Source organism: Gekko japonicus, unplaced genomic scaffold, assembly GCF_001447785.1.
Source record: "Gekko japonicus isolate JY-2015 unplaced genomic scaffold, Gekko_japonicus_V1.1 scaffold794, whole genome shotgun sequence".
NCBI lineage: Eukaryota > Metazoa > Chordata > Lepidosauria > Squamata > Gekkonidae > Gekko > Gekko japonicus.
The window spans coordinates 221190-241215 of record NW_015164692.1 but is presented as its reverse complement, the minus strand read 5'-3'; the positions used below and the strand labels follow the sequence as shown (position 1 = coordinate 241215).

At 45.0% G+C, this 20026-nt stretch overlaps 1 protein-coding gene across 4 annotated transcripts in view; it reads left to right on the top strand.

Moving 5' to 3' along the window:
• PHKB (phosphorylase kinase, beta) overlaps positions 1–20026 on the top strand; it is a 194525-nt gene that overhangs the window by 38330 nt on the left and 136169 nt on the right. For all 4 annotated transcript variants that reach the window (XM_015409423.1, XM_015409421.1, XM_015409420.1 and 1 more), the window contains 2 exons: positions 3102–3201; positions 14606–14713. In XM_015409423.1, the coding sequence (XP_015264909.1) occupies positions 3102–3201; positions 14606–14713 (208 nt within the window). The remainder of the gene's footprint in view (positions 1–3101; positions 3202–14605; positions 14714–20026) is intronic.

The window sequence follows — 20026 nt, the reverse complement described above, 5'->3', positions numbered from 1 at the left end:
ACACACACACATATATACACACACACACATATATATATATATACACACACACATTCACACACACACACACACACACATATTTCTATTTATACCCCGCCCTCCGTGCGAGCAGGCTCAGGGCGGCTAACATTAGTCGGTACCCAGTACCATAAAACCATATACAAAGATTAAATGCAACAAATGCAATGACTGGACATTTTAAATTAGTGAATTTAAATATGGTAGCCAGGATGCCTCTTCTGTCCTGTTGCATGCATCCCTCGGAATAATATTTGACATCTTCTTTTAGTAACCTTCCATTTCCCCCCCCCCTCTGGTGTGACGTGCAGATGCATGCAACAAAGACGGTGAGGGTCTGTAGGGTTACTGCCTGTTTTTGTACGTTGTTGGAGGAAACAGAGTCTGCCGACAAGCATTCTTTGTTCTTGTTTCAAGTGCTTTAGCGGTTGACATATTTTTCCTCCGAGGAGCTCAGGACAGCGTTCCCAGTTCTTTCCATTTCTGATCTTCACAAGAACTCTGTAATGGTGGTCAGGCTGAGAGAAAGGGTTCTCCCTACCTCTGTTGGATCCCCAGGCTGGATCTTTATGATAGGCTCAAAGAAAACATCTGGCCCTTGATCACCCAATGAGTTTCATGGCCTAATCCAGCACTCTCTTCACTGATGCTGCCATATAGGTCATGGCTGGTTTTGTAGCATGGTACCCCCTGTAGAGGGGCCACGGTGATGGCTGTTCGAGACTCGAGTGCCACATGATGGAGTGAGCTCCCATCTCTGGCCCCAGCTCCTGCCAACCTAGCAGTTTGAAAGCAAGATATTCCAATTATTTATTTATTTATTTATTAAATTTATACCCCGCCCTCCCCCGTAGGGCTCAGGGCGGCTTACATGGCAAGGAATCTTGCAGTAATAAAACATCCAATACATTTGATAGCATTTAAAAACATTATTATACAATTTAAAAACCTATCTCGGTACAACAAAGTGCTCAATAAATTGCTCAAAGTCCTCGGTTCCTGAACCTGATATACAGCTGGATCATGTTTTCTCAGAAGTCGTTGCTTTGCCCAGGGAGTTTATTTTCAAATAAATGTGCCCAGAATTAGTGCCATAGTTCTGACATGGTTCAGTGTGTCACAAATTTCCTTTTGAGTAAGAAGGCAAAATGCTGATGGTGCCAATGACAACAAATATATATATATTTATTCAGGTAGGAAATTCCCTATGTATTTTACAATAAAGCTTATTCAGTGGGATCTGCTAGTCCTTCAGTGTTTTTACAGCAATATTTGTTTTCCACACATTTCCTGTTGTCATATTTGGTTTCTCCTTTCCATCCCATTTGTATTTCTGTGTACTTAATTTCTAACAGGTTCTGTGAAGCTCGTAGCTTAAAAGGAATGATAACTGCGTTATGTACAGCTGCAAACTTTGTTTTCCCACGGAGACCCCACTACCTTGGAGACAGTTGTTTGCCACAGTAACATGACTGCTGATGACCCAGTGTTTCAATCAGGGTCACACTCCGTGATGTCACTGAATCCCCCTGTCACGGCTCAGGTGGGGTGTCACCTGACGCTGCCACCACTCTGGTTCTAGGCTCCCTTGAGAAGGCCCAGAGCACCTTCCCAAGACCTTCAGACCTCCCTTTTGGCTGAATAATAGGCGTGAGGACCAGGCAGAGTGAACAATGAAAATAGCTTATTTTATAGGAGGTCAAACAACAAGGTGCAGAATAATAACAGTAAGTGGGTGAAAAGAAAAGAAATCAAATGCCCTAACGCGTCTAAATATATACTGTCCCTAGCTCACTATTCCAAGTAGCACTAGACTACTCACCCTTCCCTCAGGATGAGGGTTTCTTCCCTGCAGCAGCCTTCCTTCTGGCTCTGCCCTCTGGGAAGAAGAACAGCTTCTGCTCTGGCACCAGCCCTTTTGTTCCGCCAGCCCTCTTTTTCTCTATTGGTCAATTTTGGCTCCAAAACCTCTCAGGGGCTCCTGGGAGTTGTAGGCCCAGCCTCACCTACTGCTAGCCAGGCTCCCTAGGCCTAGTAGGCCTCTGGTGGCACAGCCCAGATCATGACACCCCCAAAGTGGGCGGAGCCTCTTAAAGAGAAAGTGGCAAGGCTTCCGCAATAATGCCATGGGATGTACTGGCATGAGGAGTCTAAAGAAATTGATTCATTGTTTTTTCACACTGCCGTTGTGAAAAGCAAGGAGCAAAAAAGGTAAAGCATTCTGCCTGCTAAATGCTGTTCAGTTTAACACCCCTGCAGACCGGATGAGGGTTTCTTCCCTGCAGCAGCCTTCCTTCTGGCTCTGCCCTCTGGGAAGAAGAACAGCTTCTGCTCTGGCACCAGCCCTTTTGTTCCGCCAGCCCTCTTTTTCTCTATTGGTCAATTTTGGCTCCAAAACCTCTCAGGGGCTCCTGGGAGTTGTAGGCCCAGCCTCACCTACTGCTAGCCAGGCTTCCTGGGCCTAGTAGGCCTCTGGTGGCACAGCCCAGATCATGACACCCCCAAAGTGGGCGGAGCCTCTTAAAGAGAAAGTGGCAAGGCTTCCGCAATAATGCCATGGGATGTACTGGCATGAGGAGTCTAAAGAAATTGATTCATTGTTTTTTCACACTGCTGTTGTGAAAAGCAAGGAGCAAAAAAGTTAAAGCATTCTGCCCGCTAAATGCTGCTCAGTTTAACACCCCTGCAGACATACCAATATGTCACTGTCAGTTCTCAGGCAACTCATTTGCCTATAGAGTTTGATGAGAAGTGTGTGTTTTCTCTAAGCCCCAAGGCAGATTCAAAATCATTTGAAAAAGGGGACCAAAAAGTTGACTCTGGGGACTCAAGTTTATATACAACCTTTATTTGACTTCATTCTATGCAGCCTCGATGTGGAGTTTGTTTGTGTGTTTGTTTGTTTTTAAAAAGTGGTTTTATTGTGGCCAGCAGACAAGGCCTGAATGCATCAGCGATCGCTAGGGCCTCTATATAACACATTCTTAATAGTTAATTATAAGAAAAAAAGAGCTGCCGGTAGCCTTTTAACTTTCTCCTGAATGCGTTTCCAATTTGTTTCCTGGGTTATCTCTCCCACCCAGGCGCATTGACGACGACAAGGGAAGAACCCACGAGCTGGAGCATTCCGCCATAAAATGTATGCGAGGGATTCTCTACTGCTACATGCGCCAGGCTGATAAGGTAAAAAAACATTGCTGCACGGACCACAAGCACGCACTTCATTTTAAAGGATTAGGTTAATTGTCAGCGCTTAAAATGTTCCGAGCAGGAATCGAATGAAAAGGGGCATTGGCTGCAGTGCCACAGTGTACGTGGCCGGCTAGGAAAGGTCCGTTCCCAGACTCTGGGCCTGGAGCTTTTCAAAGCCGAAGGCAAAAAAAAGCCCTTGACATTGTAAATCAGCTCTAGAACTCATTTCAGAAGATTCCTTCTTTTAATTATTCTCGGAACATGAGCTCACTAGTTTCGGAGGTTTGGTCCGCAGTAGGATTTTAAGGTATAAGCTTTCACGAGCTGAAACTATCTGATGAAGAGGGCTTTGACTCTCGGACAGGTTATTTTGGTCTCTAAGGTGCTATTGGCCTCGAATCTAGAGGTTTACTAATATCACGGATGCATCGCAAGTTTGCATTCTCATGAGCAGCACCGGGACGTGTGTCGAAGCTGTAGAGTTAGGGAGGGTTTTCTGAGAGTCCATTCTGACAATGCAGAAGAGGCTGACTTGCACAGAAAGTACAGCACATGGCATGAGCAGTGTGATATGGGAAACATGAACCAAAACATCTCAGCATACTGTGATCCGCCCTGAGCCCACTCGCGGGGACGGCGGGGGATAAATTGAATTAATAAATAAAATAATAAATAATCTCCAACCACAGAGGAAGCAGGTCATTTCATACACTGGTGCAGTTCTCACGTTGCATTGCTCCTGTGAATAAACTGTACATGTGTGCAGTGTTTTTTTGCCTAAGCCGGACCACACCGTTTGGAACGGATGCGCACATAGGGATTCACACGTTGCTACTGTAGGCTCTGTAGGACTTCCGTGTTTACTTGCGTGCACATATTTGGGTTCAGCTTCACTTTCCTCATGCAGTGTTCCAGTACAACCTTTAAAACCGATCCTTTGGTGAGCAGAAAATGCTTTTCGCACGTGGAAGAGTGCCTTTGGATCCAACTCCTTGAAGAGTAACAGATTGCTTTGAGTGACCACTCTTCTTGCAAGAGTGTTATTCTTAGTGGTTCGAGCGAGCATGGTGTAGTGGTTAGAGTGTTGGACTGGGATCGGGGACACCCGGCTTCTGATCCCCGCTTGTGCCATGGAAGCCGGCTTGGGTGACTTCAGGCCAGCCGTGCGCGCTCAGCCTAACATGCCTTACAGGAGTCCAGTAGCACCTTAAAGGCTAACAAAATTTGTGGCAGGGTATCAGCTTTCTGAAGAAGTGAGCAGAGAGCCAGTTTGGTGTAGTGGTTAGGAGCACGGACTCTAATCTGGGAGAAGTGGGTTTGATTCCCCACTCCTCCACATGCAGCTGCTGGCATGACCTTGGGTCAGTCACAAATTCTCTCACGAGCAATTCTGGAAAGAGCTCTCTCAGCTCCACCTACCTCACAGGCAGTGGATCACTATTTGATAGTATTTTGGGACTTTCCCCCTTGTGTACTCCAAGTGTCTATTTTTAATGACTGCTTGAAATTTCGTGTTGCGTATATATTGTGATGCAAATTTTGCTTTGTGTTCCCAAGGATATCCCTGTACCACATCTAATAAACCCAACCAATTCCACAGAAAGTAATATTAACTCTTAATCAGGCTGAATGTTTGTTGTTAACCCCCTCCCCTCCAAACAAGGGAGGCAGCAGGATGATTCAGGCAGTGTTCCCTCTAAGCTGAGTTAATGTGAGCCAGCTCACAGTTTCTTAGCCTCCAGCTCACACATTTTTGTCTGAGCTCAGGAAGGAGGGCTCCAGAGCAAACTAATTTATGCAGTAGCCAAATCACTCGCTCACAACTTATGCCCAGTAGCTCACCAAGTAGAATTTTTGCTCACAAGACTCCACAGCTTAGAGGGAACATTGCTCACAGGGTATTTGTTGTGGGGAGGGGAAGGGAAAGGAGATAGCAAGCCACTCTGAGATTCCTTCAGGTAGTGAAGGGCAGGGTATAAATCCAATCTCTTCTCCTCCTCCTCCTCCTCCTCAGCTGCCACAAATTGTGTTTGTCTTTAAGGTGCTACTGGACTCTCGTTCTTTTCTACTGCTACAGATAGACTAACACGGCTACCCATCTTGATCTGTCTGCCTTACAGGGTGGTTGTAAGGATAAAACGGAGGAGAAGAGATCTATGTAAGCCGCTTTGGGGTCCCCACTGGGGAGAGAAGCAGGATATAAAGGAAGTCAAAGGAAACAGATAAAAACTTATCCTCATTAAGCCTTTTTTATTAAAAAAAAGTAATAGGGACGTTTTAAGACCACATCGAGATCACGTTGTTTAAAGGATGATACACCTGACATGTCTCTTTTGCTTTTCGGTTCATTGCCAAAAAAAATCCAGTGTGACACCATCTCTTTTAAATAAAGTATCTGTCTCTTTTCTGTGTGGGCTCGGATGACAAGGTGCCGCGCAACCGGCTTTGATAGCAAGAGATTATTTATGAGCGCGGCTCCCCCAGAGAATCCTGTCTTGCGCTTCACAAATGGAGAGTCTTTCTTTTCATTATTTTAGATACACACTCAAGGGTTTTTTTCCCCCTCCTCTTCTTGTAATTAAGTTTGAGCTTGTTCTTGAGGGTCAGTCTTGGCAGTCTATTAGGACTGGATGAAAATAAGGAGAAGATCCGTGCATAATATCCTTTGAAAATCTATTTTCCGAGTAGCGTTTTGGCAGAAGCAAACGTAGTCAGACAACCCTTTTTCCCCACGGATATACATTTCAGCATGAAAAGAGCTATTTTAGACATGACGTCTTGCATGTATTCGGCGTTGTTGTTAGTTTACCGGGGGTGGGGGGGAACATGACACATCACAAACTGTGGTTCAGCGCTGTTCTGCTGGGGGCCGGGTGGGTGAATGGCACACAGAACTACTTGTGGTGATCTTTGGATCCTGGTCAGAAGTGAGAGAAGAAGAAGAAGAAGAGATTGGATTTATACCCCGCCCTTCACTCGGAGTCCCAGAGTAGCTTAAGAACATAACATAAGAACATAAGAGAAGCCAATGTTGGATCAGGCCAGTGGCCCCTCCAGTCCAACACTCTGTCACACAGTGGCCAAAAATACCAGGTGCCATCAGGAGGTCCACCAGTGGGGCCAGGACATTAGAAGCCCTCCCACTGTTGACCCCCCCCAAGCACCAAGAATACAGAGCATCATTTGCCCCAGCCTGAGAGTTCCTATCGATACCTTGTAGGTAATACGCACTGATGGACCTCTGCTTGTAGCCACCACCACCTCCTGTGCCAGTGAATTCCATGTGTTAATCACTCTTACAAACTCCTTTCCCTTCCCCTCCCCACAACAGACACCCTGTGAGGTAGGTGGGGCTGAGAGAGCTCTTTTCAAAAACTGCTCTTTCAAGGACAGCTCTTGTCAGAACTATGGCTTTCCCAAGTGGAGGAGTGGGAGTCAAACCCAGTTCTCCCAGATTAGATTCTGCGCACTTAACCACTACACCTAACTGGGGCTCTGTCAAGTGATTCCTCTTCAACCTACCCCAAACCGGTTCAGTTCAGTCTGAAAGCTAACGATTTCCGGGAGAGTGTGGCAATTTTGGCAGTTGTTCCATAGCTTTAAAAGTGGAGTAATCTGGCCAGACGGTTGCCATTGACAACCCAGTGAAGCTGTAAAAGGACATAGTTAGCGAAGCCCTACAACCCTTGAGGTAGCTTAAATACTTAAACCTATTCTTTCTTTTTTTCTTTCCCCTTCATTTGTTTGTGTTCAGCCTTTTTTTCTGGCAATTCAGGGTGGCATTCATAGGAGTTCCAGGTGGTCTCCCAGCAAGGTATTAATCAGATCCTGGACCTGCTTAGCTTTGGCAAGGTTGTTGCATCAAGTGCCTTCAACCAATGCCCTGGCTTCACATGGGTTTAATTGTATATGCCATTAAATGTGAAGCTGTAAAAGGACATAGTTAGCGAAACCCTACCATTAAAAGCTGACATGCCCTTTGGTTCTCTACATAAGGCAAACAGGTCTAATCCTACGCCAAAGGGTAAATGGAAACAAATCTGACATCAAGAATCACAAGACTGAGAAACCTGTAGGAGAACGCTTCAACCTTTTTGGACCTTCAGTGGGTGACCTCAAAGTAGCTGTTTTACTGCAAAGGAACTTCAGAAACAGACTGGAAAGGGAAATTGCTGAGTTGATAGTTATTACAACACTCAGAACAATGGCGTCCCCAGGACTTAATAGGGATTCTGGTTTCTTATCTCACTACATATACTAACCTCATTTAGCCTTTACATCTTATGCTCACAAATCCCCCAGAAGGGCCATTTTATTTTATCTCTTATTTGGAATAACAGATTAGAATAGTAGATTGTAATGTAATGAATTGTAGAAACTGGAGTTTATTTCTCTAGTCTGAGGACAGGGGAGATAAATCTGCACAGCCCCACATTAAAGAAGAAGATGCTGTAAAGTCGCCTCCATGCTTGAGAGGAGATGGATGGCAGGGTGTCAATTAATTACTCCCACAATTAAGGATACATCAATCTCCAATGTTGACATATTTATTTCCTTCACTGTTCCCCCCCCCCAGAATTGAACCCAAACAAATGGTAACCATATAAACTAAACTTATTACCCCTGTTTGAGCCTTGAATTTGTTAAAGATCTTCATTATGCTGTATGATATTTACTGCTCACCCTCTACCTATAGGTATGGACTGGTAATTTCCATTTTTGTTTCTGTCTCCGTCTTGACTCTAATTGACCCTTCCTGACAACTAACCCCTCCCATCCTCTCTTCCTATATGTAATGGTCGAGAGGAAATTCTGTTTCACTGTATCTGAAGAAGTGTGCGTGCACACAAAAGCTTACACCTTGAATTGAACTTTGTTGATCTTAAAGGTGCCACTGGACTCAAGCTTTGTTTTGCTGCTTCAGACCAACACGGCTACTCGCCTGAATATACATATAAGAGAGCTGCTGTGGTGTAGCAGTTAGAGTGCTGGATTAGGATCTGAGACACCCAGGTTTGAATTCCCCGTTCTGCCATGGAAGCCTGCTAGGTGACCTTAGGCCAGTCACAATCACAAAGCCCAGCCTACCTCACAGGTTTGTTATGAGGACAGAATTGAAGAGAGGAGAACATCGTAAACCACTTTGGGGACAAATTAAGCAAATACAGCTCTAAAAACTCTGAGTGGTGGTGGGGGAAGCCATTAGACAGGAGTTCTCACAGTGCTTTCATGGGTCATATAGATTCTTGCATAGACTCTTCTGCCAATGGGAGGTCGTAGTTGAATTTAGTTTTGTCTCAAAAAACACCCTAAGGGGAAAGTAGCCCCTTCATGACTAGAAGCCACCTTTTACATGAACCAAACTCTGATTCTATATGTTCAGCATTTGAAATGCACTCGAATGCAGCCAGCAGGGGAATTTTGCGCCAGGAAGAGAATGCATAAAAACCATAACAAATAGGAGAGCGAACGTATTCATTAGTTGATGGCAAAGCTATTTAACAAGCCTATAATTTGTCTACCGAGGCTTGACATCGCACATCATTATCAAGAAAGATCTTTTCAAATGTTATGCTACAGTAGATGTAATTTCATTCCCCAGTACAAAGAAGTAACTAGCTAAGCTAATGGTGCCAGTCATTTATAGCATGGAAGCATAAAAACCCAACTCTGATCTCCGTATCAGATGGATTTAATTTTTTCTCCTGACTAAATAATCTAATATACCTAACGGTTATGCCATGTTTGATAGTTTCATTTTACTTCCTTGGCCGCTGTCAATATCTTGGGCACCTGAGACTAAAGGTGGTGCAAATCAGTTTTGCTTAATCATAACTGCAGTGATGCCGGTGAGCGAGTTGGCAGCCCTGAGCTCTCTTTAATTTTAGTTCTCTGGGCTTTGACTAATCAGACCCTAAATTTCCTCTGTCACCCTAAGCCCAGTTGGCTTTTTACGATAATCAATGTCACGCCGGAGAAAGATCAGAGCAAATAAGAGAAGCAAAAAATAAACTAACAAGGATTATTTATTGACCCGTCCCTTTGCAATTTATTTATCTTTGTATCCTACCCTTTCTCCAGCAAACTCAGGAGGATGTATAAGGGGTTTATCAGCTTTTATCCTCACTGCCGTTCTGTGAGCAGGTAAAACTGAGCTTAGTGGCTATGTCAGAAGAGCAAAAGGTAAGTGAGACCCTGGAGTAAGCTGTAAGGCGTTTATGGTCAATGGAGGAGCAAGAAGAGGAGATTGGATTTATACCCCACCCTTCACTCAGAGTCTCAGAGCAGTTTACAATCTCCTTCACTTCCCCCTCCCCACAACAGAAAACCTGTGAGGAAGGTGGGGCCGAGAGAGCTCTGACAGAACTGTCCTTGAGAGAACAGCTCTGACAGAACTATGGCTTGCCCAAGATGCCCAATGCAGCTGCAAGTTGAGGAGTGGGGAATCAAACCCAGTTTTCCCAGATTAGAGTCCGCACACTTAACCACTACACCAAACAGCTGTTGAAAGAATGAGTTGTAGGGAATGATCTGAACATCAGCCAGTTCCTGTTTGGATTTCTGACTACTAGAAAAATACAGTTTATATGTCCTTCAAAATTGTCCCCGTAGCATGACCGCTAGAATCCTTGTCATTGTTTTAAAGTGAAAGCTGGTTATTTGATGCATTTTCGTCAGAAGTCAGTCCCACCAAATTGAATAGATATTTGCTTCCAGATAAGTATACGTCCCCTTCATCCTTAGCGGTGTAAACAACATGGGGTGCATTAAAAGATCTGAGGCTCATGAGAAAGTTCTGGTTGCAGGAATTCATTTTGCGCGTGTTTGCAGCAAATCTGTATATCTAATAGTGAAGTGTGGCTCCCATCTGTGGATATCGAAATCCATGGATCGGGGCCACAATGAAACTATACGGATTTTCCTGCACGCTTGGAGGAAACCCCCCCCCCCAGGTTTGCAGGAAAATCTAAAACCTTAAAAGAATACATTGGGGCAGTTAGATTTCCCCGCAAATAAAAGATCATGTTCTGCTCAAGCACAGAGAACACACCTACCTCCTTTGTGGTCGGTGATGGCTGTGACAGAGCATGGGGGCCATGCCAGGCCTAGTAAGAAAGTGGGGGGGGGAGATGGGATCCCCCCCAGCGAGTCTTGTGGGCCCACACTTCATCTGTCACATTATCCGTCAAATGTTTGATAGCGATTTGGTCACTTCCAAGGTCTTTGTATCTTTTACACCAGATAGTCAAAAACATCCAGAAGAAGTCACGAAATGCGTCAGAGATTTTTCAGAATCTGGTTTAGTTTAGGAAGCTACTCCCTAGATGTTTGTGCCAATCAGGGGGAAAAAAGATGCTGAATGTCTTTTCTTGTTCAATATAAATGCTGTAATGTTTTCATTAATTCCCCAATAGCATCCCCTCTTAATCACTGGAGTTTGTCAAGCTTGTCTTTTCGCTTAGTGTTTTTAAATTAGCTGTCTCGTAATAGTTTCAGCCACCCAAAGCACCATTTTCTTAAAACAACCCTTTCTGGTCTCTTTGTAGTTGGCCTTTTTTCCCTATAGTACTGGAAAATTTTGCTCTGATCTTGTGTGTGCTGAATATTGATGCAAACAATAAGAGTGCCGGACTGTTATTTTGAAGCCCGCATTGCTTTGCTGGCCAACCATATTGCTTTGCTAACCAGACAATATCTTTAGATCTTGAACGGTGTGTTTGATGAAGGAAGATCTCATTCCTACTAGGAATACACTGAGATCTTTGGATCTGCACGACAGTCTGCCAAGTCAGGAGAATGAGCTTGGGTGGACTCAGGGGACCCTGGATTCTCTGGGTGCAGGAGGGCCCAGTTTCTGATTCCATACTATTCCACTCAAGGTGTAAAGGGAAGGGGTGAACATGACTTAATAGGCCATGACTTAGTAGGATGCCACTTGCTCTGATGCAGAAGATCATAGGTCCAGTCTCTCCCATTGAAGGATCTCAGGTAGCAGTTGCTGGGAATGAGCTTTCTCTGTCAAAGACTCTGAAGAGCTTCTATCCTAGGAACATAAGAGAAGCCACTATTGGATCAGGCCAATGGCCCATCCAGTCCAACACTCTGTCACACAGTGGCCAAAAATACCAGGTGCCACCAGGAGGTCCATCAGTGGCCAGGACACTAGAAGCCCTCCCATTGTTGACCCCCCAGCACCAAGAATACAGAGCATCACTTGCCCCAGACGGAGAGTTCCTATCTATAAAAAGGTAAAGGTTCCCTTGCTCGAAAGCCAGTCGAATCCGACTCTAGGGTTGCAGTGCTCATCTCTGTTTCAAAGCCGAAGAGCCAGCGCTGTCCGAAGACGTTTCCGTGGTCATGTGGCTGGCATGACTAAACACCAAGGAGCACGGAACGCTGTTACCTTCCCACCGAAGTGGTACCTATTTATCTACTTGCAATTTCTTGCTTTCAAACTGCTAGGTTGGCAGGAGCTGGAACTATTGATGGGAGCTCACTCCGTCATGCGGCACCCGGGTCTCGAATTGCTGAACTACTGACCTTCCACAGCCTGCAGTTCAGCGTCTTAACCACTTGAGCCACCGCTAATAGCCACTGATGGACTTCTGCTCCATGTGCTTATCCAATTCCCTCTTGAAGCTGTCCATGCTTGTAGCCGCCGCCACCTCCTGTGGCAGTGAATTCCGTGTGTTAATCATTCTCTGGGTGAAGAAGTACTTCCTTTTATCTGTTCTTTCTTTTATCTGTACTTCCTTTTATCTATTTAATCCCCCTTAAATAGAAGCTTCCCCCAGCAGAGGGTGTGGCCAGGCACTCATTTACGGTTAAACAATGACCCTTTCACATGCTATCTCAAGCAGCCAGGACTCTGCAACAACTCACAACTCACCCACACACTCCCAAACACAGTCTCCCCACACAGTACCCTCTCAGCTAAATCACCTCAGCTGAAAGTAAATAAAAAACACTCACCCCTCTAGCAGCTCTATCTTCTGCTCCTTCTCAGAGCTCAGATGGGTCACTGACAAGGAAGAGAGGAGGAGGAGATTGGATTTATACCCTGCCCTTCACTTACCAGAAGGAGTCAGAGAGGCTTTACAATCTCCTTTCCCTTCCCCTCCCCAATGAGGTAGGTAGGGCTGAGAGAGCTCTTTCGAGAACTGGTTATGAGAGAACAGCTCTGAAAGAACTTGGAACTGACCCAAGGTCACACCAGCAGCTGCGTGTGGAGGAGTGGGGAATCAATCCCGGTTCTCCCAGATTAGAGTCTGTACTCCTAACCACTACACCAAACAAGGAAGGTGGATCTTACCCCTTCCTACCACTCCACTGAGCAAAGTTTATTTAAACTATTTATACCTCCCATTTCCTTTTGGCTCAAGTTTGAAGCCTTTCTCTAACTTAAGTGGCTGTTCCATTGGAGGGAGAAGAACTTTAGTTGAAGGAAGGTTCCTTAAACTGGAGGGTGGTTGGTTCCAGCCCAGTAGTCCGAGCTAGACAGATCAGTGACGAATTGGATGAGAGCAGCTTCTTACATTAATATAAATTGGCATGTTCACCTTTTTGGGTATGGAGGTTATTGTGCTTTAACGTCTTTGCAAAAAAAGGATTTGGTAATCCGTGCACCCAAAAGTAATAATCATGCTGAAAGACCGTAGGAGATTAGGGGGAAAAAATTAAGTGTTGGTTAGAGGAAGGGCAGACAGGATTACCACATGCATGGATTTCTCTTAGAAGCAGCAGCAGCAAATAAAATCAGGGTGAAATCCATCCAAAGCAATAGTGAGTGGTTTTATAATGCCTGTTGCCTGATGTTTTAGCATTACCAAGATAAAACGGGACCTTAGGTCTGTTTTCCTCCGATGCCAAGGGTTGGTTCAGAATCCTAATGTTTGTTGTTAATTAATGATGTTTTTGGAGGTTGCCCGGATCATTATCTATATATCTAATTCCCAACATGCCTTCTCCGTGCAGATATCTAAATCAGCACATCGGGGGCACTTGGGGGGCAGGGAAGTTTCCCCATATGTGCAGAAATGTATTGGTTAGCATCTCAGACTATGATCTGGCATACTTGGTTCTAAACCTCACCTGCCATGGAAGCTCATTGGGTGACCTTGGCCCAGTCACGCACTCCCAGCCTTACAGCCTTAAGAGGAGAAGGGTGGAGGAGAGGACCACAAGTATCGCGGGTCCCCCTTCTTGTCTTTTTTAATGTTATACCTTTTGGGTTTTGTTTTAAATGTTTGGGGGATGCCACTGGTCACAGTAACATTTTCCCGTTTACGGCACATGTGCAAGACATATTGCTGTGTATGTGCCGATATGTATGAAAAGTTGTATTAGGTCTGTGGTAAAACAGTGAAGATTTGATGGGTCAGAATGATTCTTCCTGACGACGATGACAAAGCTTTGATGTCAGTCCTCTCGCAATGACTGCTGCCTCTCTAAGTGGTTGCAAAATTACTAATTTTCACCGACATGCTAAAGTTAATGGGGTAAACCACTCAGATAATGGGACTCCATCAAAGGTCATGCATTCTTTTTGCAGCTGCTATCTGGAGGGGGGGGGAATGAGCTGTTCTAGGTTATGAGTAGATTGTGTGTGTAGATTACATGGTTTGTCAGGATGTTTTTATGTTCCCTGTATTCTCTTTGAGGAGACACCACAAGCGGACTTTGAGCTGGTTTATCTTTACATACCCCCTCACTAGGGCGAAAGAGGAATTAACCTCCCAGAATCATTCGAGAGCCAGCATTCAAATAACCCCCGGCTATCTTGATTTGGTTGTTCCTTCATCCCTACAAGTTGGCTACAACAGGGGAATTCCCCCTGTGGAAGCTCAAGATCCACTCCAGACCACTCTCCAGGGGAACCCCCGGGGAAAACTATGTCTGAACAGCCAATGAAAATACGTATTTGAAGATGGTATCGATTGCCTTTTGTTTGAAAGAAAACAGAAACGTTAAACAAAACCATGTTTTCTATGGCAGTAGAAAGGTAGCCGTTCTGTCCACCTGTGTTGTAGAACACACTGGACTCTTAAATCCGATCTGGAAGAAAACGTATGTTAGGAAATGGTCTGATAACATAATTTCCGCTCATTCCTGTTCAAAATTAAGAGACTGGCAGTGCAATCCAGATAACCTTTCCTGGGAATAAGCCTCACCGAATAGACCTGAATAGATTCTGAGTAGACCAATTCAGGATTGCTTTCTGGGTTAGAAGAAATCTTGGTCTGACCTCTTCAATAGGCTGTATTCCAATACTGTGATTAAACTAACAGTCCATGTGAGTTATGATACTGATGGGACAAAGGCTTAACCATTTATATGGTTGTTTGGGATTGTGTATAATGTCTATCCTGTGCTTTTTCTCATTTCCTCCCCAAAGGTTCAACAATACAAACAAGACCCCAAGCCCTCCAAATGCCTCCATTCTATTTTCAGTGCCCACACCGGTGATGAAGTCTTTTCCCACGATGAATACGGACATCTTCAGGTACAAAACATATTTATTAAGTAACTCTCAGGGACTGGTTGGCTTGGAGCAATCTTATTTTCCCTCGCTGCTTGCTTAAAGCTTGGAGTTCTTTAAAGACGTGCCAAACTATGGAGCTTGGTAAATTGATTTTTCTGCTCTAAGATACCAACAACAGCAAGCTGCTTTGTAGGCTGACTCCATGCTGTATGTACGACTGAAAAGAAAAAAAAAATCAACACAATAGCTGAAATATTTTCTTTGAAGAGTGGCAAGCAGTTGTCAGTACATAAACTCGGCATTAAGAAAACTTTGCATTTATACTGTGTTATTAATAAAATGTACAGCTGCTGATGATGGATGCCATAGTTTTATCTGTGTTTTACCCTCTATAGTGGAAAAGAACAGCTATTAATTAATAGGAAGGATTTTGTAGACCCCCTTACTGCTGTTCATTGAGTTTTTAGATTTAGTTTTAATGGATGGCTCAGAGCTATTTTTGGGCAGGAACGCACAGGAACGGAGTTCCGGCTGGCTCCTGAGTTGGCCACGCCCAGCAAGAACTCATTAGCATAATAGGCCACACCCAATAGCAGAAACGTATTAGGATTGGCTACATTAGGGGTGTGTGGCCTAACATGCAAAGGAGTTCCTGCTCCAAAAAAAGCCCTAGGTTTTGACAACAAACAAGGTAAACAGAATAAGAAGGGAAAGGTGGGTGTGGCTGGATGACCACACTTCTGGTAACATGGGGGTGTGGCCTAATGCGCTAATGAGCAGTGCTGTCAGGGTGTGGCCTAATATGCTAATGAGTTTTGCTGTTGGGTGTGGCCTATTATGCTAATGGGTTCCTGCTAGGCTTTTTCTACGAAAAGAGCCCTGGGATGGCTCATGGTTCCGTGACTTAATGCATTCACCAGAACTTGCCTTTTTCACGTATTGGGCCAAATGCAACCAGCTTTTCTGCTGATAAAGGAGGAAGGGTCCACTTTGTCCATCCAAAAAGGCCATGCTGGGGACCAGGGACTTACATGCACAGAAGACATGTCACAATGGGGCTACAGTGATTTAGATTTCTGCTTGGTTTCAGATTTTTGCAGTCCTAATCCTACTACATTGCTTATTTGGATGTCCCATCCTGTTGATTGCATTGACTCACACTATGTAATCCACCTTGAGTGTCAGTGAGAAAGGCGGACTATACCAAGTGGTGGCTGAAGATCTCCTGCTAAATCACAGCTGATCTCCAGGCATCAGAGATCAGTTCACCTGGAGAAAGTGGCTGCTTTGGAAGGTGGACTCTATGGCCGTATACCCCATTGCAATCCCTCCCCTCCCCAAACCCCGCCCTCCCCAGGTTCCACCCCCCAAAATCTTCAAGCATTTCCCAACCTGGAGCGAGCAACCCTAGGTGAGAGTAAGTCAAAGAGCTGGCTGGATCCAGCCCATTGATTAGACCTGGAATAGTACTGCGTGGTTCCTAATGTAGAAAATGGCTTTATTCAAATGCCTCGTTTCATGTTCAGCCATCCTGTTTATTGATCGACGTTGCCCAAAACAACAGCCCTACTTGTCTGCCTGTGGCTTCCCAATGCATCTCTTAAGAAAGGATTGTAGAAGCAGCAAAGCTAAGAACAGTTAAAAAAAAAACTTCCCAGCAGTATTTCCATGCTATAGTCAGTATCCCATCTAACACTATAGATGCAGAGATACACCTGGAGGCTGTCGGGTGCCCGGTGGAATTTTTGACTGTTTGTTCTTTGAACAGCAGACTCGGACGCCGCATTACAAAGTGCTTTTGAAATTTCTTTCTCGTTCAAAAGTGATCGGCAGTGAGGAAAAAGAGGCAGCCGCTCAAGTATTTACAAAGTCTCCTCGTGCGCGTGGATTTATGGAGTGATCCCGTGTAGAGTTCCTGAGGTTTATGGTGTGATCCTGTGTAGAGTCCCTCCTATCTAAGGCTCTTGAAATCAATGGGTTTAGACTGGAATAAGTCTGCATAGGATTGCCTCTTGTGCAGTTCTCCAGGGAGGAGAAATCGTCATTGGAAATGTACTTATATCACCTAATTCAAGGGTCCCCAACTTTTTTGAGCCTGCAGGCAGTGGAACACAGGGTGACACAGGGCAGTGGAGTGGTCCCTCTGAGCTGTGGAGTCCTGTGAGCAAAAATTCTACTTTGTGAGCTCCTGGCATTAAAGTTGTGAGCGAGCGATTTTGGCTGCTGCATAAATTAGTTTGCTCTAGAGCCATCCTTCCTGAGCCAAGACAAAAGTCTTTGAGCTGGAGGCTCAAAAAACCGAGCTAGCTCACACTAACTCAGCTTAGAGGGAACTTTGAGTGGAACGCAATCGTAAGATGGCTGCCCCAGGAGGCAGAGCCAACCAGAAAACATCAGGGAGTGACATTTTTTATATATATGACGGAGTGAGCTCCCGTCTCTAGTTCCAGCTCCTGCCAACCTAGCAGTTCGAAAGCAAGAAATTGCAAGTAGATAAATAGGTACCACTTTGGTGGGAAGGGAACAGCGTTCGGTGCGCCTTGGTGTTTAGTCATGCCGGCCACATGACCACGGAAACGTCTTCGGACAGCGCTGGCTCTTCGGCTTTGAAACGGAGATGAGCACCGCAACCCTAGAGTCGGATTCGACTGGCTTTCGAGCAAGGGAAACCTTTACCTTTACCTTTAACTCTAATAGAACCTCTTCAGCATTTCAGGCCAAAGCTCTGTTTAACAAATGCCTTTAATCTGCACAGCCAATCAGAACCCCGACTGGGCAAAATCCCCACCTAGCCCCACCCTAAAAAGCATTTGGCAGGTGCCAGGATGGGTGCTGGTGGGAGCCCCGGTACCCAGAGGCACCAGTGGGGGGAACCCCGACCTACTGAACGGGCATGAATGACCATGATATAATGCGGTACGCTGGGAAAGTAGTCGCAGTGTGGTGTTTGTGTATTTCTTTATAGATGTCTGGCTATGTACTCCCCCGGTACGGTGCCTTGCAAGGAAATGCTACAGTAGTTAGTGCTGCTGCCTGCTATACAAGCTGAAGAAGAAAAAAACTCATTTCCCCCTCCATAAAGCTAATTTAGGTCATATATGTTCAAATGCCAACGAGTTGATTCAAAGGAAAACTTTGCTCTGCAGGGGCTTGGACGAATGTTTTGTTTATTAGGTGCGAAACAGGGACACTTTGCCAGTTACGTAACCTGCACAATCTGCCTTTGTGCTTTGTCACCGGAGCTGTCACTTGCGTACAGCCGAGACACTTTCATGTTGACGAAATGAACAGCTTAATAAATCCAAGCAGGGTTTCCCAAAGGGGGGAAAACCCTGTTACTTTGCTAACCCTCCGTGAACAGAGAGATGTGCACCCTGGATGTGCGTTATTGTGAATGTGACCCACTTTCCACTTCACCCAGCTCCACAACAAAATAGCCTGAGCATAGGAAAGAAACCTGCTTTCCGCCAGCATTCCTTTCTGTGCTAAAGGAACTGCTGTCTTCGGTTTCCCACTCTGCCTTTAAGGGAGTGCCCCCAGTCTCCCCACTTGTGGCTATAAAGGGTTCCGTTAACAAAGTGGTGAAGCTTCCCCCTGCAAGCTTGGAAGGAATTCTGAAATGCCAGGCGCAGCGGAATTGGAAACAAAATCTTAGCGAGGGGAGATAATACAAGCAGCTGGTCTGGAGAATTAGCAAACTCGAGCACTCAAATTCATATCGAGCGTATAGCAATAATGTGGCAATAATAATATGCTATGCCTACGTTAGGAGCCAGATATTCCAAAAAAGCTCACACTTACACGTTATGAAATATGTTCTAGTCAAGAAGGGGAAGCAAGAGGGCAAAGTACTGTCTCTTGTTCCAAATAGGTTCCTTCTATGTAATTTTTCCATTGTTAGGCTTTGCTTCCCCAATGTTCCTGATCTCTGGTTGGCTTCACATTTGTGCAAATCAAATCGAATTGCATCGTCCATTGGATGTCCCATCCGGTCGGTTGTCTTCACCTATTCGGTGTAATCTGCCTTGAATCCCAACGAGAAAGGTGGACTATAAATAACATTAAAATAATTAAAAGTGCAAGAATAGGAGAGTAAAGCAGCTGAATACAGCTGCCTATTTTTGGAGGTTTCGGGCAGAGATTCGGTTCCCACAGCAGGGGTCCAAGCATTCAGGCAGCACACCAGTGGTACCTAGTGGCTCCAGAGCCACATGAGGATCTTTGACACGCCACCTATGGCTCTCCTGAGCACCACTCCCAAATGTGTTCCCCTGTGTTTCAAGAAAGTTGGCAAGACCCTTGTCCAGTGGGGACTGTGGTTGTCTGTTGGTTCCCATCTTGAAACAGCTGCTGCCAGAGGAACAGAAAAGCTGTGAGGCTCCCTGAGATGTAGGCCTCATCCTAGAGAAGGAAGGAAGTGTGGTTCTTTTGGTTGATGGTAACCTCAAATATGGTCGCCCCAACCTGCAGGGAGAGTACCAATGATCTAAATCAGGGGTGTCGAACTCATTTGTTATGAGGGCTAGATCTGACTTAAATGAGATCCTGTTGGGCCGGGCCACGTGTGTCATAAAAGGTAATGCCAGGTAGCGGAGAGACAACTTTATAAAGGACACAAACACAAAGGTGTTTTTTTTACTTAAAATAAAACATGCTTAAAACATTAGCACTCTTGCAATATTTTGTTTCTTTAACAGTGTCTGATAACTGACACCTCTTGCTGTGAATTATTGCATCAAAATGTCTGTGCTGTTGCAATCCTGAGTATGCTGTTCAGGTGTGTATCTGTAAGCTGCAAACCTACAATGACACAGCAGCAGCAGAACTGGAAGAAGAAGCAGAAGACAGCCAGTTCCACTGTGGGCCTGATAGAAGCCCTCCGGGGGCCTGATCTGGCCCCCGGGCCGCATGTTTGACACCCCTGATCTGAATGATAATCCAGCGGCAGAAGTAGTTGAGAAATGCCAGAATGGGTACCTCCCCCATAAAGTGTTCTGGGCATCATGCTCAAGATGCTGGGGCAAGGTAGTGGAAGGACCTGTATGAATCTGATCTGAAGGTGTTTTGGATGCCCTTTTCCCTCCATAAATCTGCTTTAAATCATATACATTCAAATGCAAACGAGTAGATTAATATGAATATTTGCCTTTGTGCTGGTCTGTTCTTGGTGGGTTTTTTTTTCTTTTTTCTTTTTTTTTGGACGTTTCACTTGTGATCAGCTTTTGGAGTATATGGAAAAAGGGGGAAACAAAATATTTAGGCCACATAAATATTATTGTTTGCAACTGCGATTAAATCTTTTTAAAAATGTAGATGCTGCGGGGAGCTGTTGTA